This window comes from Mchenga conophoros, linkage group LG14 (assembly GCF_057382185.1).
Source record: "Mchenga conophoros isolate Kocher_MC1m ecotype Shallow Benthic linkage group LG14, M_conophoros_male_GT1.1, whole genome shotgun sequence".
NCBI classification, from domain to species: domain Eukaryota; kingdom Metazoa; phylum Chordata; class Actinopteri; order Cichliformes; family Cichlidae; genus Mchenga; species Mchenga conophoros.
In genome coordinates, this window is record NC_140539.1 from 20,967,860 (window position 1) to 20,992,862 (window position 25,003).

General features: G+C 41.9%; 1 protein-coding gene across 1 annotated transcript; it reads left to right on the forward strand.

The window, feature by feature from the left end:
* On the forward strand, positions 1 to 24,731 carry tlcd2 (TLC domain containing 2). Its single transcript, XM_085243320.1, has 4 exons — positions 1 to 710; positions 1,013 to 1,095; positions 5,633 to 5,715; positions 21,965 to 24,731. Exons 1-4 carry the CDS (start codon positions 532 to 534, stop codon positions 22,343 to 22,345), a joined length of 726 nt encoding a protein of 241 aa, XP_085099446.1. The 5' UTR covers positions 1 to 531; the 3' UTR covers positions 22,346 to 24,731.
* Positions 24,732 to 25,003: the final 272 nt, after the last annotated feature.

Below are 25,003 nucleotides of genomic sequence, written 5' to 3' on the forward strand. Positions count from 1 at the left end.
TGTTTGGTGTGTTGATGTCAAAAAGTTACACAAGCACGGATGAGGTTTTACAACAGGGTGGTTTCACAACTGGAAACAGGGCATCGCTCCGATAGCTTCCATTCACACCTACCGGTTCTTCCTGTGATCGCGGACCTGTTCTTTACGGGATTATTATAGGCAGAGGGAGAAGAAAGAAAAAAGAGAGAAATCACTCCACGTTCAGTGCATGTCAGCGGGAAATCATTCACCAGACGCGTCCACGCCTTCTCTCTGTGGACAATAAGCGCCAAGCCGTGCGTTTCACGACCCTAACGGAGCGCCTGGTGACCTGAGCTGATCGGGGGCTCTCCAGTGTGTTAACGTGACTGTCTGGGTCGTCGCAAACAAGTAAGCCCGCTGTCGTGTGTTTGTCTGGGCCACGGTCGCCAGCAGCACAGCCACAACCACCACCGTCGCGTCTATATATATCAGTGCTCACTTTGTGGAGACTAAGGGGGGAGGCACTTGTGGCTTTTGAAGTCTTCACCTCGTGGACCAAACCTTTTCGCGATGGAGTTGGGGTCAGTGATTTTGACGATCGGGGGTTCTGTGGGATTTTTCAAGTTCGTGAACAGCGGGGTCGGAAAACTCCCCGCACCCGAGTCTGCCTGCAGGAACGTTTGGAAATGGAGAAACATCTCCACGTCGTGTGTGCACAGTATGATCACCGCGACGTGGGCAGTGCTTTGGTAAGACGTTAAGAAGTTTTTAATTCAGTGTAGATCTGCTTGGAGGAAAGGAAAATGTTGGGATTTGGTTTTGGTTTGGTTGTGCGCATAGATGGATGCGCAGGGATGGGTCCATAATGTGGTTTTAAACACGGCTGTATTTGATTTTATTTTTAATGCTGTTTGACTTCTTTAGTCACTGTTTACATAGCTTATGGTTTATTCTGCTTATCCCTATGACCCCATGTGTTAAAAGAAGCGCACTTACTGACCCAGGCATTTGGAAAAGCTTTATCTGAACCGCTGTCAATCCGTTTTTCCAGCTTTTTCCTGCACCCGCAGATGGCCGAGGATCTCATAGAGACTCATTCCGTGTTTTCTCACGCCTTGGTGTCTTTCTCAATCGGTGAGTAGTCTCCTACTTAGTTATCTCGTAGTTGTGACGCTATGTGTACGGTTTTACTGAGTGCAACCATCCTGAGGGGAAGTGTGAAATCTAATTCCTGGATGGCGCCAAAGTAGCTCCAGACTAAAGGGCTTACGTCGTTTATGTAAAACCTTTTATTTTAACGGGCAAATCCGAGCCATAGCTTGGCAGTTATCTATATTAGATTAACCAATTGGGCCCCTTTTTAACTGAATTTCATCTCAACAAATGAAAAAAAAAAGTGATTTAACAGAGCTTAGCTTACTGTTCTTTATTTCTTTTAAATAAAACTAATCATGATTTGATATTTTAGTTACATTTTCATTTTTTATTATTTAGATATTTGTTTTCTTGATTTTTATCTATTTAATTCAGTTCTTTTATGTACTTTATATGCATTTTTTTTATTTCATTGATCCCTTAGTGCAGCAGATGTGGGTAGGAGTGTCAGAATGTGCATGTTCAACCTCTGGAGACATCAGTTTGAACCACTTGAGTTTTAAAAATTTCCAGTTTGGCCATATCTCCATCTTAGGAAACAGCTGTTGTTTTGCTACAGAATTAAACCACTACTGATTTTTTTTTATGCTTGTGGTTATGAGTAAGTCAAACTTCTTCAGAGCTTCAAACAAAATAACTGTAATGCCACACATATGTTACATGTTGCCCCAGAGGTCCAGTAACAGGTGCAGCTGCTGCACGAGCTGTGCAGGTTTACCTTTTTACCCCCTTTTTTTTATATAGCACTATCACCCATAGGTTCAGACATGTAACCTTCATCCATGGCTGATTTATTACTTTTACCCTCTGCACACGTGTCTCTCGCTGGCACACCCAGTCACCGTTTTTCTTAACAGACTGAGAAGCAGATAACCATTTACCGCCACTCCAGCAGCCACTTCAGAATCACCAGATAACCCGACAAGCAGGTCTTTGGGACAGCTTCAAACCTACACTCGCTGATGAGCCACTGTGCGGCCCTGCTGTTTGTTACGCTGGTTAATTCACCTGAGTCATCTAACAGATTTGTTAGATCGTGAGCCACCTTTTTTTTAAAAACAAAAAACAAAAAAAACACGAATTTTGAGGGTCATAGGTGAGAACTGGGTAACCGGTGAGGAGGGTAAAGAGTCCATGCTGGAAATGTGACTGAAACAAATAGTATTGTTTGTATTGCTACAGTTCTGTTAGCAAATGATTAAAAAGGTTTAAAGTCAACTTTTACATGGTGGAACGTGCATGGTTTGACTCAAAGATTGCTCAAAAAGGGCAAGTCCACTTTACTTTATCTGAAAAAAATATATTCGTAAATATATTCAACAGCAATTATTGAGTTTATAAAAAATTTACTTTTTATTTTTATTTTTCTCACTTTTATCCCCCATGTGAGGGATTCCTCTGTAATGTTTGTTTACCTGCTGCACATATACTTTCAACTTTATTTAGGTTAATTTGTAAACTTGAGATATTTCTCAGTTTTTGAGATAAATAAAGTTTATATTATCAGATAATCTGAATCACACCGGACCAAATCAGAATGGTGTGGACATTAAAATGAGCATTTTTACACCCTAGAGCCTTGAAATAGTGAATAAGCTAAACCACAGGTTTAACCTGCTTTCTTTTTTACCGTTAAATTAATCAATATCATCGTAGCAGCTACCAGGATGTGTTTAAACCTAAAACTGCGTTTGACTGAATCAATTAAGCTCGGCTGAAGTTCACATACTGTGTATCAAGTAGGCTACGTTGAATTTTACCATCAGCTCTCTAAACCAGATTAGAAACTTGCAAAAATTCGATTTTCCCTGATTTCATTAAGATCTTTCAAACCAAGGTGCTCTTGCTACCCCGATTTCTTAAAATAGCAACTTTTCTCTGTTTTTACTTTTTCCTCATTAATGCTTTGAGTATTCTGGAGCAGCCTTTGGCACGTGAGCTCTCTTAACTCTGCACATTTATTGGATCTGTGCCGGGCCAGCGAGGGCTAACAGAGGATTCCCGGGATATTTGACATTCCTTCAGGAAACGCTGCTTTGGAGGGGACGAAAACGAGGAGCAGTGTTGGGATCTGAAGATCAATGAGGGCCATTATCATCGGTCCCAAGCACTGGGTGTAACCCCTGTTACAGTCATGTGACTTGACCAAGACGGCAACTGTGCAAAGAAAGTCACTTGATGTGTGCAAGCTGTCCACATCAGATACCACAGAAAGGCAGAAATGTGGAGTGATTCTGGGCCCTCAGCAGGTTTTCAGAGACTTTAGGGCAGCAGATTTGTGCGCTGTTCCTCGCTGTGTTACCACGCTGCAGACCTCACAGTAACATGACATCAGTGGTTCCCCACTTTTGTCCAGTACATAAAGCTGTCTCTGAGATAAAAAATTTAACACAATATCCTGCTTTCTCATTATACAGTGATAAGCATAATAAGATTCATGCCATATATATTTTATTTTACTTTTTAAGTACTGTTGTGCATCTCCTTCCAACTGCCTGTCAAACCTAGTTTAAATTGGGAGATTTTTTGTGTATACTTTTACTTAAAAAATGCTGTTATTCCCTGTTGTTTGAAAGTTTGTGAGCACATGTGCGTAAGTACAGTATAAAAGATGGCCGTAGCTTCTATGACTTCACCCATTCATGAAGTTCTGTTAGCCATGTTGGTGTTTTGAAACCATGACTAATAAGGGGCGGGTCTTACTGACTGTAAGTGCTGCATCCTCCCTGGCTAACCACTTGCGAGTTATTAGCCAATGAGCCTGGATGATCCTCTGCTCAGACACTTAAAATGAGCACAAGTTATAAAATGGACTTGATGTTTTATTCGGTCTGACCTGAGCCCATAAACTGCTCAGGAAAATGTTTATAGAGGTCAGGATATTGTGGAGTTTTCCCATAAACCTCTGTATGATCCCAAATCTGTATGCAGCTCTCTCGTTAGGAGTTAAGAGGATGTAGGTTTAAGGCTTCACCCATCTATGAAGGTGTTTTTCTGCCACTGGAAAAAAAAAAAAACATTTTCCCAAAACAGAGCGAAGTTGTAACTTTGAGTTAATAACTCCAAATGTCGGGTTAATTTCTCAGAAGTCAGTAAGTTGGCATTTTGAGAGAATGACCAAAAATTTGAGTTTCAGATGGAGAAATTGTTGCGTCAATCTTTTATACTTGCCGTTCAAGTACTCCGGCTCATTCCCGTGCCTATAACAACTTCAAGTGTTCAATGTTGGTGGGTTTCCTTACAGGACAGCTCTGGTCCTTCTGCAACATTTGTACTGATTTACAGGGGCTTGCAAAAGTATTCAGCCCCCTTGAACTTTCCCACATTTTGTCACAGTACAGTCACAAACATGAATCAATTTTATTGGAATTCCACGTGAAAGACCAACACAAAGTGGTGTACACGTGAGAAGTGGAACGGAAATCAGACATGATTCCAAACATTTTTTTTACAAACAAATAACTGAAAAGTGGGGTGTGCGTAAATATTCAGCCCCCTGAGTCAATCCTTTGTAGAACCACCTTTTGCTGCAATTACAGCTGCCAGTCTTTTAGGGTATGTCTCTACCAGCTTTGCCCATTCTTCTTTGCAAAACAGCTCCAGCTCAGTCAGATTAGATCGACAGCGTTTGTGAACAGCAGTTTTCAGATTCGTACTTATGAAAGTCTTTCAACAAAGTCACTGAAGTCACGTATCGGCCCTAAAATCACACCGTTTGACTGCCCCTGCTTAAGTAAGCAATTCCCCTCCTCTAATGTAAGCATGACAATCAAGCTCATTTGGAAGAATCCAGTAGAAACTCATCTTCTCTGCCTCTCTGAGCTTTGGTGATTGTTCTGTGTCAGCTTTACACTGGAGATGTGCCCATCATTTAAAAAAAACACACACACACCCTCCTTTTTTGTTTTTGTTCTTTTTTTTTTTGTCACTCCTCTTTTTCACACCTGTGTGTCAGACAATACTGAATGAATCATTATGAAAACACAGCAAGTCATGTGTTCCGGTTGGCATGTCATGACTTTGACTGAAAATAACCTTTGAAGCTGAAAAAGCTGGTGTCTAAAAGACTACACTGGTGATCAGATAATAGCAACGCGTAAATTAAAAGCTTGATGTCAGTCTGCATGGATTATTTAATCTGTGGTGGGCTCTAATTTGTTTATGGCGAGTGGAACCCAAGCTTGACAGAAGGGTCCTGGTGTCAAATTTCCAACATAATGGAGTTAAATCCAGCCTCGATGAATGCCCCTCGCACCCCATCCGTCCCCATCCTCAAGCCTTCATTATGTTTTCAGCATTTTAAAAAGCCATCACCATGGATACGGCTAATAGCAGCCAGGGGCGCATAGCAGTGGAGGATATGAATAGGCTCTCTCTAAGAGGCATCTTGGTTGCCTTCACTGCCGTCACGGAAGCAGACACGCTTGGATGAGCTCGAGTCTGATGTCGTCAGAGGAATCTGGTGCGTTTGGCTTGATTGATCGAGTGATTAACGAAATGCTCTCTGTGTCCACAGGTTACTTCATCTATGACTTCTTTGACATGTTGAGGAGCCAGAAGCTGAGCCAGTCCTGGGAGCTGCTCTTTCATCACATCGTGGTACGTGTTCAAAAATAAAAGACAAATGATGTCATACAGTGGGGCAAAAAAGTATTTAGTCAGCCACCGATTGTGCAAGTTCCCCCACCTAAAATGATGACAGAGGTCAGTAATTTGCACCAGAGGTACACTTCAACTGTGAGAGACAGAATGTGAGAAAAAAAAATCCATGAATCCACATGGTAGGATTTGTAAAGGATTTATTCGTAAATCAGGGTGGAAAATAAGTATTTGGTCAATAACAAAAAAACAACTCAATACTTTGTAACATAACCTTTGTTGGCAATAACAGAGGTCAAACGTTTACTATAGGTCTTTACCAGGTTTACACACACAGTAGCTGGTATTTTGGCCCATTCCTCCATGCAGATCTTCTCGAGAGCAGTGATGTTTTGGGGCTGTCGCCGAGCAACACGGACTTTCAACTCCCGCCACAGATTTTCTATGGGGTTGAGGTCTGGAGACTGGCTAGGCCACTCCAGGACTTTCAAATGCTTCTTACGGAGCCACTCCTTTGTTGCCCGGGCGGTGTGTTTTGGATCATTGTCATGTTGGAAGACCCAGCCTCGTTTCATCTTCAAGGTTCTCACTGATGGAAGGAGGTTTTGGCTCAAAATCTCACGATACATGGCCCCATTCATTCTGTCCTTAACACGGATCAGTCGTCCTGTCCCCTTGGCAGAAAAACAGCCCCATAGCATGATGTTTCCACCCCCATGCTTCACAGTAGGTACGGTGTTCTTGGGATGCAACTCAGTATTCTTCTTCCTCCAAACACTACGAGTTGAGTTTATACCAAAAAGTTCTACTTTGGTTTCATCTGACCACATGACATTCTCCCAATCCTCTGCTGTATCATCCATGTGCTCTCTGGCAAACTTCAGACGGGCCTGGACATGCACTGGCTTCAGCAGCGGAACACGTCTGGCACTGCGGGATTTGATTCCCTGCCGTTGTAGTGTGTTACTGATGGTGACCTTTGTTACTTTGGTCCCAGCTCTCTGCAGGTCATTCACCAGGTCCCCCCGTGTGGTTCTGGGATCTTTGCTCACCGTTCTCATGATCATTTTGACCCCACGGGATGAGATCTTGCGTGGAGCCCCAGATCGAGGGAGATTATCAGTGGTCTTGTATGTCTTCCATTTTCTGATGATTGCTCCCACAGTTGATTTTTTCACACCAAGCTGCTTGCCTATTGTAGATTCACTCTTCCCAGTCTGGTGCAGGTCTACAATACTTTTCCTGGTGTCTTTCGAAAGCTCTTTGGTCTTGGCCATGGCGGAGTTTGGAGTCTGACTGTTTGAGGCTGTGGACAGGTGTCTTTTATACAGATGATGAGTTCAAACAGGTGCCATTCATACAGGTAACGAGTGGGGGACAGAAAAGCTTCTTACAGAAGACGTTACAGGTCTGTGAGAGCCAGAGATTTTCCTTGTTTGAGGTGACCAAATACTTATTTTCCACCCTAATTTACGAATAAATCCTTTACAAATCCTACCATGTGAATTCATGGATTTCTTTTCACATTCTGTCTCTCACAGTTGAAGTGTACCTCTGGTGCAAATTACTGACCTCTGTCATCATTTTAAGTGGGGGAACTTGCACAATCGGTGGCTGACTAAATACTTTTTTGCCCCACTGTATCTTGGCTAAAGCTGTTTCACATTATAAGAGAGGCCTCTTCCAGAGTGATCTCAGCTCAGAGTACTGGTGCACCTGCGAGAAAGACAAAATACCGGTCTTTCTTGTCAAGTAACATAGAGCGAGGACTAAAGGGATGATCATACCAGTGCGACAGCCTCCCTCCACTTCACTTCAACCTGCTTTTTTGTGAACTTTGAAGTCCTCCTGACTTCCCCCCTCACACTCACTGTTCAACCACTCATTTGTTTCTATCACATTCCTGTGAAAGCGGGGCATCTTAGTGGCATGTTGACCCCTAGCATGCTGGCATATTTTCCTGAGGGGAAGTGGAGGTCAGAGGATCTGACCCTTCCTCCGGCTTTGCTCTAAAGAGGGAAAGGAGCACTGATTATTTTCTCTCCACGCTTCTGACTGCATGACCTACATCCAGGACCATGCAGGTGTTGTGTATTGCTTTCTGTTGCCAAGCTCTTTCTCTTGTTAGTGTAAGTGTATTACTGGCAAGAGCTTTGTTGAAATTTTTATCAGGTGCAGGTTGCTGCCAGGGCTGGAGCAGATTTGTACTGTGCAGCAGTCACAATTTAAGCCTCTGTTTGGGTGTTAATAAACTGTGTGGAAGTATTTTTCTGCAGACTTTAAAAAGCAGGTCACCGGAAATTATCACGCTGATCTTCCAGTTGCATATTTGTAGATGTAAAGTATGTGTTAAAAAAACAACTCTTTGTATTTCGGAAATGCTATAAATAAATGCTATCGCTAGAAAGATACAGGAATGTTCCTTATACACGTCATTTCTCTGATATCTGACATGCATCATCGATCTGGTATTGTCTCCACTCTTCTGTGAGGATTTGGGTTTTTTGTTTTTCCTTTAACCAATCGCCAAAGAGCAATGAATCCGCCTGAATCAAGTGTTGTTTTAGGACAACGCCCGACATGCATCCAGGCCAGCATGCTGGTTTTGGTGGGTTTTTGAGAGTGAAGCTGAGCAAAGGAAAAACAGTCTCCGGTGTGAGGCGACACTGAGAGCACATGAAGATAAATATGGTCCCCTTTGTTAGTGCGCTTCCTTTGTTCTGCCACACAGCTTGACAGCCATGTTAAGGCCCCGTTTCAACCAATCCCATCACTTGATACTGTAGCTGACGGCTGGTCAGTAGTGTTCGCGTTGTTATTGTATTTTCCACCTCACGTTTCAGTCGAACTTTTCTTCTCCATCTTCGGTAGTTAATCCAATCCCTCATTTTAAATTTAAGAAAACTTCTTTAGTTGTGAATTATTAGTTATTTTACATGATGCCACAACAAAAGCCTGCTCAGAGGAGTTGATGGATTCAAAGGTTTTCCCTGAAATGGCACCAGAATGTCCGATCAATTACAGAAAGTGTGCATAAGCAAAAAATACAACAAATATTTGAGATTTTCTTTGTGGGTTGCTGGAAGGACACTGTCATTATCAAAGTGGTCACTGAGCACTTGACCCGGCAGGAGCAATTCTGTTTGTACTCAGTGGCTAGAGTGCAATTGTGTGTGTGTGTTTCCTAAAATTTCAAAAGCTCTAGATTAACATGCAAAAAAAAGACTTTATTAATCTCTTTTTCTTCTAACTTGCCAATGTCAAACCATGTGTGTTCTTTGAATTATTAGTAATGATGCAAACACTTGCACTTGGAGAAATACTTGCATCTAGCAAATTTGCAGTTAATTAAACTTTGGAAGGTTTACAAGAAACCACTGGTCAATCTCAGTCTGCACAGCATTAAAAAAGAAAAGTTCCCAGCAACACCATCTTTATGGCTGTGCTCATATCCAATAGTTTTGCTGGAACAGGATTTGGGGCAAAATAATACATTATTTGGTGTTTAGGTATCAGAAACTGTTCACTAAATGTGTTTGTGGACATAGTTTTAAGAGAACTTCACTGCATACAACTAAGATAACAAACATTGGAAATATTGGAATGGAGGGCTGCTATTGATTGATTTTTCTGGGGATTCTCAGTGTGCGTCTTTGTCTGGCTTTATAGGTGCCGGGTAACACTAAAAGTATTATTTTCCAGCATTATTTTGCTAATAAAACTTTGGCAAAATTGGTTTTTAGTTCTTATTCAACTCAGACATCACTGTCCTTACCACCTCACCAACCTGCAGTTCAAAGCTGCTGTTTCCGAAGGGCAGCCAATCGGAAGAAGGCTGTCATATAGAGAGGGCAGGTGTAAGGTAAAGATGGATTATTATGCAAAGATACTCTTGTGGAGTAAAACAGTGTCAAGATGGAGCTAGAAATGAGCTTTGCTAGAAATTCTCAAATGTTTTGGATTATTTGTGAGAAACGGCTCCAGCATCACTTGTCTGTAGGTGACAAAGGACTAACTGGGAGGAGATATTTGTTTTCCCTTTTTTCCTGAAAGTCTCGTCTTTTCCTCTTTCACTTCCTGGAGGTTTAGTGAATGGGTGCTTTGGCCAGGCCAGCTGGCTTCGGATTGTCATTAGAGCGTGGGAGGCCATTCACACAGCTCTCTGTGCTTCTCAGCAAACTAAATCTCTTTACACCCTTCGTTTCCCGATTGTACCATTCATCCTTTTCTGTGACGTCCTCCGCTTCATTTCAGCGTTAAGCAATCCTCCCTCAACTCTTTCGCTATATTGACATCATCTTGACTCATTTCTTTTCTACTTTTGTTGCTCTTTTCCTTGTTTCTTTCAAATGCATATGGTATACAGAAGGTTACTGTGTCAGGTGTTCACATACCAGTCACCTGAAGTCCAAGGAGTTTTCCCAGTGTGCTAAGACCTGAACCCAGTAAGACCAGCTGGCCATGCAGTCCTAGAACAGAAGGCTGCTCTCTAGTTAATCTTCAGCTCATATGGGCAGCCAGCTGATTCATATTCCCCCTGCATTTCATCTCCCCATTGCTGCAGACCTAGTGTACAATCTGGCTTTGCCTGAGCAGTGACACATGCAAACTAAAATGTGCATATGCCATGCTGCATGTAGAGCAATTGTGTGACTGGAAGACACACCCTCCCATATTGTCCACAAGTTATTGGAAAATATGGGAGGGTGTGTCTTTAGAGAAAAGTTTTGAACATGTGTTTAAAAAAGTTTATCCTTATATGTTGACTGCTGATTAATGTAGGCCATAAAATAAAATGCTCAAAACAAACCCTCTGACTAAATATTGTTGACTTTACAGGTGGAAACGCGTGTAAAAATACATTTTGAATGTCAGTTGTGGTCACACCTGTTGCTAGGTCTTGTAAATGTGAAGTGCACACTAACTTCAGTGCAGTTTTGCTGATCTGTTCTCGCGGTCCAGGAGAAATAATAAGTCAAACTCTCCATGGAAAGTTTTTTTTCCCCCTCCTCCTTATTGACTGCTATGCAGAATACAGCTTCTTATTTCGGTCTCAGAAAAATGTGGGCCCTGCCACACTCACTCGGGCCTGATGAGATCCTGTCTGCCGTAAACTCAAGCTTCCTTTGCAAAACAGGAAGGCCTGATCACTCTGACAGGAGTCGGGTGGCTTCTTCTAAGGGTCAAAGATATGTACCTACAATGGTATATTTAATGTGTGATAAAAATATTGTGCAGAGCTTTCTAGAGTAGGGCATAGTTAAATAATGTCAATTTTTTTCCCTTTGTTTGAGCTAAACTGTACCAAAGTGATCGCCTAAAGAAAACACCCACCCCTACGATGAGTATGTTTCAGCCATATTTATTCATGACTCTCGGAAACTGTGAGCACATAATTAAAAAGCAGAAGGACGCCAGCCAGACGCAGTAGGACAGACTTTTTTTTTTTTCCATGAAGCCTGAAAGCATGTGAGTAACAGTATATATTGAATGTTCTCGTTTGAGGTTTTAATGATGATACACAGTAGAAGCACAGATAAACTCACAGCTCCTTCACAGGGGATTTTATGTTTTGCGGCATGTTTTCTTTCATAAATGTCTGTCATCCCTCTCTCATTAGGCAAAATTGAGTTATCTTCAGTGAGCCGTACCATAGCAGACACTTCTCTGAAGCAGATCAGGGCTTCACAGGTTAACTGACCGCTTCCTGACTGCTGTAGCCCTTTAAAAACCCAAATCTAAGTATAGTATTGCTGATGATGATTCTACTATTTTTCCTCCTCATCATGTATGCTCTCATTAGTCCCATGTAATACATCGAATGCTCAAGTTGGTGTTTTAAACACAAATGCAGAATTATAGGATTGTTAATGAGGAAGCCATTAACTTCTCAGCTGCTCTGTTATTTCCAATATTGCAATAAAAAGCCCAGATCACACATACAGTGAAATATGGAGCTATTAATCATCTGTCACATTACTTCTAAAACGGGTTCACCAATAATTTATTACAACAACTCAGTAATTTGGGGGGAAACAATTAGATTAAGACATAACTATGTAATAGCTTTTACCATTTAATTACAAGGTAAAACCAAGTAATAACCCTGCTGGGTAATGTTAAACTAACTAGGGGTAATAATGTAGATTCTAATGTAACAATACCTATGAGGTAAAACCAGTTGGCAATAGTAGTATTGTAATATAATGACTCGCAAACAAAAGAGGTACTTTCTGAGCACTATTTGGAACTAAATATTTTTAGTATAATGATGTAATGATGACGATGTGTAATGCTGAAATTAAGTCAACCTTATATCCTAAAAATTGTCCTTTGTTTATTGGCTTTAACATATTTTATGTTGTTGTCATTAGTACTAGGGCACATGTCTGCCATAGTTTAGTACCTGGAAACATTTGTATTAGCTTTTGTGTAATAACCAGAAAATATATTAAACTGTTAGTTTCTTACATTCAGTTTAATCTGTTATGATAACCCTATACATTACTTGGCTAAAAACATTGTTAATACTAGGCTGTTTCTTACTTTTAGCTTATATGTAAAAGTAAGATATATGTAATTAAATAGTTTTACATGGTTACCTAGTTCTAAATTATTGCAACACTATTATTGTGTTATTATAGTGCTGTAAACAAAGTGCAGTTGGGTTCTTTTGCTTTAAAGCACACCGTCCCAATAGATTTCATGAGTAAAACTGACTCAGTAAACTCCTAAATATAGGTCAGAGAGCTGCATCAGCCTTATCTTTGGTTAAAATGACTAATGTCCTGATTATGTTGAAGTAAATAAACCAAAGAATTGGACAAATCTACACCTAGATAGTTGCTCTTGTTCTTCTAGATGTTGACAAATCCTGGATAAAACTTCTGCTGTGTCCATTTCATTTCTATCGGTGTTCCACAAAAATCCTTTTAGCCAGGTTTTCAAATTCAGTCTGGGATAGTCTCAGTCCTTCTTGCTTCATGTTGTGCAAACATCAGATATTAATGGACCTTGTGTCAGTTTACCAGGAATGAAAACAGATATTTGTGGGAGGAGAGCTCAGCTGTCTCAAATACCCAGTGGGGAATGCCACATTTAGAGGCTTGAACATATTTTATTTGGCTGTTACTGGTGTCGGGACGCATGTTTACTGGAATGCCTTGCCTGCCGCATATCCTCTGCATCATTCGACACTGAAACCTGATTAACCTGCACATTTGTAGCTTTATCAGCTACTCCTTCCAGTATTCGTTCTAAGGAACCCTGACTCCACCGCAGAACTTAAATATTTCCTGATTGCACATGCAGAAATTTGTTGAGCCTTTACCTCCTCTGCCACTGGAAGTTTAACATCAGCTGTTTTTTAAGCGCATATGACGTGTTTTTGTTTTTGTCTTTGCTAGTAGTCGTATTTCAGCCTGAGAAATACAAAGACAACACGCTGAGAGTAAAGTAGGCCAATGAGATGGCAGAGACTGGAATGTGGGCATATATTTATTTTGGCCATGAAATATGGTTTATCCATGTGTATGTTGGTCAATTTTTTTTTTCTTTGGTGGGGGAACCCCGCAAATCCCCAGATTGTGTGTATATCCAGACAGGAGGGCAGACATCTGGTCTCCACATGAACCTCAGGCTCCCATGAGCAACATGGAGCAGAAAACCTCTAACTTCCTGAGTGGGCTTCTGCAAATGTGCGCTCGTTCTCCACACATTTCTGTTCTGGAGCCATACATCATATATCACACACTCTGCCTTGTTCTCCACCCCTCCATCCTTGTGTGACTGCCAAACATCTCCCCCGTCCCCACTCGTCCACCTACTCTCCGCAGCTTGTACCACCCACTCACATGGCTACATACCAATGAGATTCTCCACACTGGTAGTATAATATCTGGTTTTTGTTGAGGTTTTTTCTCCACCCTCATGGTATGTCTGAAGAACTTCCTTGTCCGTTGTTTTTGAGACAGGCACAGTTTATACTCATGATGCAACAAATACAAAGTAGGAAAATAAAACAACAATTTCAGTGACCGCAGCTTCTTGTCTTGGATGACAGAGATGCTTTGGACTTTGTATTTGTTTGTTTATACAGAGCTTTTTGCCTGCTGTAGAGGCATTTGACTTTGTTTGTTATGCCTGTTGCAGTAGCATCTTATCCCACCGGGTCTCACACGTTTTACCGGTCCAGCACCAGATAGTGGCTAGTTTTTATCTGTTTATCTTGTTTACTGCTCATTTCCTGTTTCATATGTTTTGCTTAGGGCTTACTAGAGTAACTTTGCATAATTCACAGTTCGGGATAAGAATGCCTTCATGCACGCCATATTGGTGATATTCCCACAGCTTTGCACCATTTATACCAGTGGGAGAGCTGACGAAAACCTCCACATCAGCGCTGGTGTAGGTGGAGAGACATTTTTCTAATGCTTTTTCAAACTGCTGCAACATCCCCTGTGTATAATCTGTGACTCTCTGAGCTCCTACACTGACATGTCACTAAAATGGAGGTAATGTCCTTGTTCCCCAACATCCGACGGAGACCTTGTTAAGTGACAGAGTGTAAAGGCTGGTACGGCTCCATGCCTCGATCATACCTTACGTGCTTGCAAGTCTGCTGGGGTCCGGGTCACATAGTTTTGTTATTTTGTACACTGTCTTGCAGACAACGTCACAGATTGCTGGAAGCACATCGGCCAAATAGTCATTCCTGTTATATTTCTTTGAAGTCTACACCTAGGGTGCATAGGGTGCCTGCATAGTTGGTGCTTACTAATGTAAAGTGACAACAAAAAACACTGGCAAATTTGCTCATGCTTCTCTTACAAGAATTAGTTACCGATTCATCTGTAGTGCCTGAGAAGTTGGGGGAAAAATATTATCATTGATTCTTGGATTTTAAAATGTTTTTAAGACAAAACCATAGAGAGCACAGCAGCCAGAACAATGTGAAGCCCATCACGGTGCATCAGTCTTAAGTGTCAGTGAGGCTTTTCTGTTACAGTGGCTTCCGCCTACAGCAGGAAAGAGCACACATGCCATGCTTCCCAAAGAGGCTGGCTTTGAAAAAGCGAAATGGCGCTTGTTCTTGTTGGCATAACAACCAGGAATGCTGTTTGTAGAGGCATTCATCTATCAGTGGGTTTACAAAGGAAGGAGTAGATGTCGGTAAGCTGCAGGTCACGTCAGAAAAAGCGAGGTGGGGCACATAACAACTGTGTGTTTGTTCTCCACTAGTGCCACACCTCATAGCCTCAAACGAAAGCTTAAAAAATGAATAATAATTAAAAAAAAAAAAAAAAAAGATAGTTACTGTGGGAACACCAGAGGTTCTTGCGTGTGATTGGGTGTGGGTGGGTGTGAAAGCATGTGAGAGCACAGCGGAGGAACAACCTTATGTTTAACCTTTGTAGTAAATGCAGTTAACCATTTCATTTCCATGTCGTTAGTCTCACCTGTCCTACTGTAGTCATCGGGATTTCACCAGTGCACGCGCTAACTATAGTTCTAACTTGACAAATTGTGGGTTTCTTGAGTGGCAGAAATGTCTTTCCAACCTCAGAGCTAATTTTGGCCTCAACCTCTCATTAAGAAAGGCAACAATCATTTATCATTAAGGTGAACACAGTGATGGTCTGTATCTGATATTCCAAACTAACATGCTAGTTAAGATTTTAAAGCATTTTACCAACTAAAATCTTATGATCTTACTTTGCAAGCAGTGAACAGGACAAGAACATGAATATAACACAATGCAACACAGTAGTGACGCACATAACAAAGATTGCAGGATGGTGACAAACAGCTGAGGTGTGACACATTTGAGCATTTTCACTGTTGTTTTGAAACGCAGATGGACGCTCGTAAGGTAGCACACCCGTCACGATAAACTGAAGGTGCACTGACCCTAAAGCACGCTCCTCTTCATCGTCTTTTTACCCCACAGCCAAGAAAGACAGCTGGAGTATTGCTGTAACCCACCGGATGGCTGTCCAGTGGGCGGCGTGAACACAAGAACTCAAGAACGAGACAACTTAAAACTATAGGCGCATCCCCTAAAAATCTTATACGAGTACGAATCCTTTGTGAGACATTGTCCCAGCTTTTCTATCATGTGTGTTATTAAGATTACAGCGTTACAGGATAAAGGTGTCAGTGGGTCAGATCTGGAAGCTATGTTTATCTTTGCATCCAAAAAGGTTTATATTCTCTTTATTAACAAAACGGTCTGTTGAGCCTACACTGTCTTTAATGGAGGATTATGGATACAGCCGTGTTGTGGTACTTTAAGGATTCTTCTGTCTTATTTTACGGTTAAAGATGACCAAAACATGCACAACTGCAAATCCTATCATCAGCGCTCTTCTCAAATCCTTGGCCACTGCGGACAGAAGTTAGGTCATTGATGAGGCATGCAGTCCACTGGAAATAACCACTACCTGTCTCTGCACAGCCAGTGCCTGAAAACCTCGAGTGACCAAAGCTGTTTTCACACAGGAACGTCAGAGATGTCGGGATAATCCAAACGTTGTCCAAAGATGAGGTCGCTTGCTTTAGCCCAGCTGTCGCTCCTGGAAATGTGTGTGATTTACTGATTTTTAGGCAAGGGTGCCACCTGGGTAATGTGTGCAGGAGTTACCTATTACAGGATTACCTCTTATTATCTTTGCATACTATCCAAAGAACAGTAGACTTTGTGCTATGAAGCAAAGGGAAAATAAGTAGTAGTCAAAAAGGCTGGGACGCCATAGAGCTGCTGTGCACGTGTGAAAATAGCTCAAGCTTCACCAAAACTGACCAATCACTGAGCCCTACTCCATAGCCTGTATTTGAAATGAGACATACCCGGCTACAAATGAAAGCCATACACACAATTTAAACTGATCACGGAGATGCACGAACAAATATTTGTGCAGTTACTCACCAGATGTTGTGCTGCTGTCAGCTGAGCAGAGTTAACACAGGTCTCATGATAACAGTTATGGGCCCCATGCCTCATTCTTGTAGACAGGCCTGCGTGAACCTTCAAACTTTGGATTGTGCACATGATTGTTAGCATGCTATGGTCCCATCTCCCCATCGCTCCACTGCTGTTGTACCTACTAACAACTTTCCAGCATCCTATGCATTGAGCTTCTTTGTAGTTTCCTCTCCATCAGCTAAGCATTTCCTGCCCTCTTCTTTAGACACACTCGCCCTATCCATTAACAGATTTTTTTTATGAGCTGTGACTATCTTATGTGCTTATATATTATATGTGTAGAGCAGTAAATAATCAATAATAGAACATGCACCTACATCCGTTTATCAGGATTATTATTATATGGCACACTGTGTTGCACAGCTGTACTGTGCTGTACTCAGACGGGTTTGTTTGATTGATGAAGCACCTCCTCAGTCTCCCATGTCTGTGATATATCTCCCACACATGCGCACACACGTAAACTGCAAACACAGCGTTGCACCTCCCTTGTTAATAACCTCCCTGCCTTCTTTAGTTATTATTCAGCGTTCAGTTTGTGCAAACGGCACGTCACCGAAACCTGAAATTCTTCTCCGACTGAGTCAGAGTACGAAGTACTGAAAGAACTGGTTTGTCACGGGAATCTTTTCACTAACTTTCGTCCCTTTTTTTTTTTTTCCTTTTTTTTTTTAACAGGTGTTACCTCTCTTTGCAACAATGTTTGATTGAAGATTTCTGAAAAAGGAAGAAATAACTTCCTCTTTCATCAGGTTTATCCGCTCTGGTACTTCTAGTCAGTTCAGCCTGCACGGACCGATTTTCAGCACAAATATAAGTCTTTGCACATCTATCACGTGAACTTTGCCCCACTTTTGGGTTGGTCCCTTTCCTTTAAAGCTTGGGAAAACTTGGGATTAGTGACAACCTCTGTCATCTTCACTATCTCAGCGCCCAGTGTTTTCCCCCTGAAATAGGGCAGAGGTGATGGTCCCTCACCTGTCTGTCTAATTGAGCCCACAGGGAAAAGAATGCAGCAACAAACACTCGTGCTGCTTTGTTTTCATACAGGTGTGTGTAATATAGGTTCATTACTAACTTATTATAGACATGTTGTATGAGACTATTTTTCAATCAAGTTAAAAAATTTCAAGGTTATGTTTGAGCTTGGTGATTTTAGTGAAGTGGCTCCCCACGGTAAATTTAAAGCCTTTTTAGATTTTTTTTTCTTTTCTTTTATATGTTGCAATCATCTCCTGCAGATGAAGCATTAACATGTTTTTCCAAAGAATTAAACTTAAAGTTCATTCTTGACATAAAAAACTCAATCATGCCACAAAATCTTCCTCAGATAAGCTTCCTTTAACTTTTTAACCACTCCCATATATAAAACAAGCTTTTCAACCAGTATATTTTCATGTTAATGTGTTTAAAAAAAAATCTTACTCTAACAGCTAAATGTGGTATGATGGGGTTTTGTTTTTTAAATTCCATTTTGCTGTGGGTTGTGCAGTTACCTGATGGGGGTCATATGTGGGTGTTCCTGTGCTCCTCTGTGTGAAAGATGTGCTTCAGTGTGGCAAATCCAGTTAATCCTGAATTAATTCCATCACGACAGACGCAGAGACCGGTGGTGTAGGGGGGAGTGGGATTACTGGGAGTCCCTCTATAAGTGCAGAGTGCTGACCACAGAACTGATAATCGGGGTTGGCCACCATTGCTTAGAAATGACAAACAGATGGGAGACACCAGGATCAGCTTTGGCTACTTTCTGGTATCTGGTGGCTGCTCGGCCACAAGGGGAGCTGGAGGAATCCAATCCATAAGAATGATTTTCTTAGAGCTGTTTATTGCAAAACAGCAATGTTAAAACTCCTGAAAGTGGAGCGTTTGCACACCTGCGTCACATGCACTGTGCTCACACTCCATTATATCATTGGAATAAATAAATTCAGATCTTCTTTTTTTTAGCAGGACTTTTGTGCACATCCCTTTTTTCTTACATTCTTTTTCTTTTCTTTTTTTAACGACCCATTACCGTTAACCGTTTAACGACACTCTCAGCAGCCTTGAAAAGTATTACCGAAGATGTTTTCTGGCCCTGCGTGGCATTCTCCTATCAGCGTTCACATAAAGATTAGGTTAACGGCTGAAAGGACATGAACAAACACCAATAAAAGAGCGAACTGCCAAAGTGGACACACGTGATTTTTCTCTTTAAGTAACCATGGAGAGGGGCGGGTGGTGTTGTTGTAGTAAATGTAGTTGTTTTTTTTCCTTTATGACACAATGAACAAAGACTAAATCCATCTGTGTCACCTTATCACCGGATTGTATAAGGACCCGTGTTCTGACGTGGTTTATTCACCCACATCAGATTAGACTTCAGATGAGCTTGTATAAAGACCACTGCTATATTTTGTAACTGTAGTCTGGCTGCTTATGGGGGCGTGTGGATATGTGGGTGATTACACAGGTTAAGCAGACTGCTCTTCTTCTTGAGTGCTTGGGAGATGACAGAGAAGGGCACTAAGGGTTATTGATGCGCTTAGCAACAGGGATAGAGCTTGGATGTGTTTTTCAGTCAAAAAAGACCCTCCACTGTGCTGTCCTTACTGTAGTAAATTAACCTGAAGGCAGTGAGTGCCCTCATCAAAGCACCAGAGGAGTTGATTCAGAGCTCTCAGTTTGATGTGGTAGCTATTCATGGAAACTCTGTTTTGTGAAGGAAGCAACAACGGCTTTCACTCACATTCAGTTGTTTGGAGGCCAAACAGGTTTTTGTAGCAGCCTTTAAAGTCGGGCATGGGGATTGACTTGCTTTTGTAACCAACCTCGTGTGGCCTCCAGAGAAGCTGCAGTTTTTGAGTTGACAATTGTCACTTAGATTTGAATTCACTGTGAGATTGTGGGTTTGCTAACTGGAGCGTGTGTGTGATGATTCGCAGGTGTCCGGTCCTCTGTTGGTACCCGTGAGAGTGTTTTCTGGTGCATGTTGTGTGTCTAAATGATAACAGTCTGGACTTTTCATTCATCCTTTTGGTTTTCAGTGGTGGAAACGGAGCGCACTGTCCTTAAGTGTAACACAGGGTTTTTGTTCTTACTAAGTTACTAATTACTAAGTTGCTTAATCCATTCATATGTTGTTGGCAACCTGTGACAAAATGTCATGACATGACACGTCACCTTGTTATTTTGAGGGGTTTGGAGTCAGCACCTGTGCTGCCACAGAGGAATGTCAGAGAAGGGTGACCGGGCCACTGCTGGGTGTGTGATCTCACCTGTGTGTGAATGTTTGGTGCTGTATGCCTTTCAAATTATGAGGCATAGGTTGGTTGCCAAATGCAGTTCCTAGTTATTACTGTCATTATGAGCTAAAGGCAGGTAAATGGTGTGATTTGTGCTCTGAGTGTGTGTTTTGTTGTGAGTGAGGTGGAATTCAAAAATAGTCTTTTACAGTTAAAATGAAATTTAGTGAGGTAACTCCTCTGTGCTGCGGTCACAGTGTGCACTTGCTTTTAGGAGTTTAGGAGGAAATGAAACACATCCAGCAAAGAAGAAGACGTCGAACTTTACCTCTTGGCACTAATGGATCCGCTATATTGTAACATGTGCAACTCTGGGGATGGTGTGACCCTCACATGGCTTGTTGCCTAATCTACAGGAACGCGTCACATGACATTTTGCTACATTACAGTCATCACATGAAACACAACATGTTTCTCCAACAGAGCCAGCCCTGTTTGAAAGGGTCATTTTGTCACTTCACACATCACAGCACCCCGTGACCTGTAGCAGCTGTTTTCTGCTTTTCCTTAAGTCCACCTTTATTTCCAGCTTCCACTCCTAATGCATAAACAAGCCAGTTTAAGCGGTGCAGTGACTGAGTGTGAATGAAGCCTGATGAATGTGCGCGGCTCCTGTGGAGAGTTGGCCGAACGGAGTATAGACGCTCTCCTGTCATCCAGATTTTATACCTGAGACTGCTGGGAAAATGTTGCACAGCAGCTTTTTGTTTTCTTTCTTTCACAACATCCCATAATTTTTGCAGTATGACTCCTCCAGGGTTTGAGTTGTTTGAATGATGATGCTGCCACCTTGTGGCGCGTCCGTGTCAGTTACATCACAGACTTTCATAAGCACTGTGTGGGAGTGGCGGAGCTTCACGTGGTCGTTAAGTAAAATCCTGACATAAGTGGCGGTGCGTTTTCAGGGCAGAAGTTCAGATGTTCACACATCCGCCTCCTCCTGATAGGCTGAGAAGATAAGAGAAAGCGACTGCTTCAAATCTCACTGCCATGTTTTTAGATTAAGTTACAGTGCTATGATTTTTTTTTTCTTTTATCATATCAGTTATCAAACTCCATTAAGCACATAGTGTCTGGTTAAACATTATCTTGTAAACTTATTCAATGATGACGAGCGTAAAAGCTTTTAAGATATGTATATGCTCTCTACACTCACTGGCACTTCCATACATGCAAATAAAAGATTAAAGGAAAGCTAACCTATAAAAATGTGTTTTCAGGAGTCATTTAAAACAAATAACAGAGTCATCAGGAAGGCTGTTCCAAAATAAGGGTGCCACAACCTCAAAAGCACGATGGCCTCTGGTTTTAATATCAACATGTGGGAGAGTCAGGAGACCCTGGTTAAAGGATCTCCTGCAAAAATGGGTGTGATGTGTGAACACTGGCTAGTTTTTGAAGTGCACCAACAAAAAAAATATTCTCCACAGCATTACACCAGCATAAAAAGTGTATATCTGGTTACTGTTGCCTTCCGATCAGCTCAGGACAGCCTGTCATTCTCCTCTGACCTGTGGGATCGACACCACACACAGAGAACTGCACTGCGTATTTGCTCTTTTTCAGCCCGGGAGATGGTCATGTGGGAAACTCCCAGCAGATCAGCAGTTTCTGAAGCAGTCAGACCAGACCGTCTCACACCAGCAACCATGCCACATTCAAACTCACTGAGACCCATTTTCGTGCTCATTCTGAGTCTCGCGTTGAACCTCACTTGATTGTGTCTAAATGCATTAAGTTGCTACCGCGTGATTTGCTGATTAGATGTTTGCATTAAAGAGCAGATGAGTATCTAATGAATCTGCTGGTGAGTGCATCACAATGAAAAAGTGATGCACTCACAGACGAGAAGAGAGTAATATTTATAATCCTAGTGGTAGTTATGGTAGAACTAGTAGTAGTGGATAATACTGTTTTTGTTTTTTCACCTGCTGTAATGTTCCTCTGTGCCGTTTTCTCTCCTTGTCTTCTTCTGTAGGTGATCACCTGCTTCGGCCTCGCTGTGGTGTCGTGCCGCTACGTGGGCTTCGCCGTGGTTGCCTTGCTGGTGGAGATAAACTCAGTGTTCCTCCACATCAGGCAGATCCTGCGCATGGCCAACATGGCCGCGAGCACGCTGTACCGCGTCAACAGCATGATCAACCTGGGCACGTACGTGGTGTTCCGTATCAACACGCTGGCCTGGATGACCCGGTGGCTGGTGCTCAACAGGGACAAGGTGCCCCTCCTGGCCTACACGCTGGGCAGCGTGGGCATGGCCATCATGACGGCCATGAACATCGTCCTCTTCTGCCGCCTGCTCAGGAGCGACTTCTTAAAGAGCAGCACCCGGGAGGCCAAGAAAGAAAAGGAGATGTAGAGAGGAGGGGGAGGAAGGTGAAGGATTCAGAGGGGCACACGTTACTGTACATTAACACGCCGTGGCTGAGGTTCTGTACTGTCTGTACTGCAAGCGTTTAAATACTCATAGCTGTAAAGACAGAGAGATCTGCACCTCCCTTACATTACAGGTACAAGTACTCCAAGTGTAATCAAACAGCCTCACCTCAGACCCATCTACCAATCAGCTGCAGTTTTTCTCCCATATTTCAGTGCTTCATATAAACAAATCGAGGCCTTGTGAGACACCAAACGCCTTATTGTCACACGGCGTTTCAGCTCAATCGATCCTAAAATGTAGCTCGCGATGAGTGACAATGCACTGAGCCCCTCAAACGTCCATGTATGCAGCCAGCGGAAACAGAAACATAAATATAAAATATCTCTCTTTACTTTGGAACAATAATCTCTTATTCATATATAGACATATATCTCTATACATAGGATATATACACGTTATGCTGCTGTGAGTTTTATTTCTTCGGTGGGGGTGACGTCAGAGGTGAATGCCTTTCCCACCAAATCTCCTCAGCTAAAAACCGCCTGCTACCTCAGGGCTCACACCAGTTCTTTGCCTCTTTCCAACACTCGCAATGCTGCCGGTGATTGGCAGCAAAAAAAAAAGGAACAAAAGTAATGTCTGCTTGTTGAATAAAGAAAATCAAGCAAATGCAAATCTTTGCTTAACGAAAGAATAATGACAACTGGGAGGCAACAACGTGTGTCTGTTTTGTCCTTTTACATTTAACCCTGATGCTTAACACAGCTCGTGCCCTTCAGTTCGGCCCACGCGGCGGGATCTTCGCGTCGGTAAACCTCAGAGGAACGAGGCGAAATCTCCACTGATGGCATCACTGTCCATGAGCGGGCAGCTGCGCTTTAAACTTGAACCCTGTGAAGTGAAAGGAAAACCTAAATGATGTAGATTAGTTGAGTAAACTCAATAATTAGAATAGCAATTAATATTTCAACAGTGCGCCGTGGCATGTGCGTCTGCAGTAGGAGCTTTCAGACAGGCAGGAAGTATCAGCACATCCCTACACCTCACCTCAGTGACCTCAGCTCAGCCAAGACCACCAGAGATGCTTTTACTTTGAAGGGCTTTTGTAGATCTTTGCCATCCTGCATTTAGTTTTAAAGTCGCAGATGAGCGCGACAGAAAGCAGAGAAAACCCCGAGGTGGGCGGGAACAAACTGGTCTGAGAGCTGTGAATACAGCAGACCGTTATTTACACAGCCTCACACGGCCTCTCCTTCCAGCTCAGCTCACAGCATTATAGCTCTTCTATGGCATGGAAATATAATTGATGTGATTTAGTTTTTTGCTTTTGATATTTTTGATGTTTTGCCTTTGTGTATAATCAGTGTTTGATTTGTTGTATATCTTTGTAATTTATTTGTGCTATAAAAGACGAGTTTAAGGTGACACAGTGTTCACCGAGTTTTCCTGTCGCTGACATGATTGTGTTAAGACATGTTGTTAGAGGGTGGGAGGGCATTTTTTTAGCAATTTTTTTTTTTTCCTCCTTTCTTCACGTGCAGTTTCCTCACAGTGTGCATGCTTGAATAGGTTTATGTTCAAGCCGTGAAAAGCAGGCCTTCCAGCCCCAGTAACAATCACAGCGCACAGCAAAAAACAAAAACACTATTTGGGAGAAGACAAAAGTTTGAGTTATTGTTTTTGTTTTTAATTAATTTTCTTTTGAATGTTAAATTTGCTTTTTTAGGCCAGCTTTGTTGTTGGTAATTGAAGTTCTTTCTAACAAACAAGCTTTTACTCGTGAACCTGTTATGAATACGACTATAATGTTATTGAAATTGTGCTTGTATGACATCATTTGTTCATCATGTTGCTGTGTGCTTTAATGAATTGTGACACGCCTTAGCAGCCAAGTCATATTAATGACCTGATGATTTTATTTTATTTTTAAAGCATTCGTAGTAGCTCTGATCACCTGTATGGCTTTGATTTCCAAATGCGACTGTCCCCAGATCTTATGAGGTCAAAAATATTAAATATTGTGATTCAATATTTGTGACTTGTCGGCATAACGAGAAAATATTTAGGCCAAGAGGCATTCTAAAGTCCACCAACTTTATCAAAACCCACAAATTATAATTACTCCATCAGTGTGCCCTTGTTTATTCATTCATGAAGTTCACTTTTTTCTTTCTTTCTGAAAGCAAAAATTATCCTGTCATCAGACTGTCGCATATAAATATAACGGTGTAAATATAACAGTTTTATTTTTTCAAGTTTTGTCAAAATTGTTTTGTCATTAAAATTGTGATATGTATGTTTATCTAACAACGCTATTTGTTTTAATGTGTCGATTAAAATAAGTGAATAAAATCAAAGGAATGAGCGTTCTGTTTTAGTTTCTCTGCAGATTTTTGGATTAGCATCGGGGTTATAAAAGAAGAAGCCAGTTCGAGGTCCAGATCTGGGGCGTCCGACTCACTATTAGTCATGGGTGACGTGACCCAGACTCAGGTGGACCCAACCAATCAAAGGTATTGTTCGTATTAAAGAAACAAAAGGTCCGCGGAGGTGACACAAATGCTTTTGGGGTCAGGAAGGACGTCCTGTCAAATAAAACATGTGACACTCATCACTGTGGTGACCTCTTAAAACTAT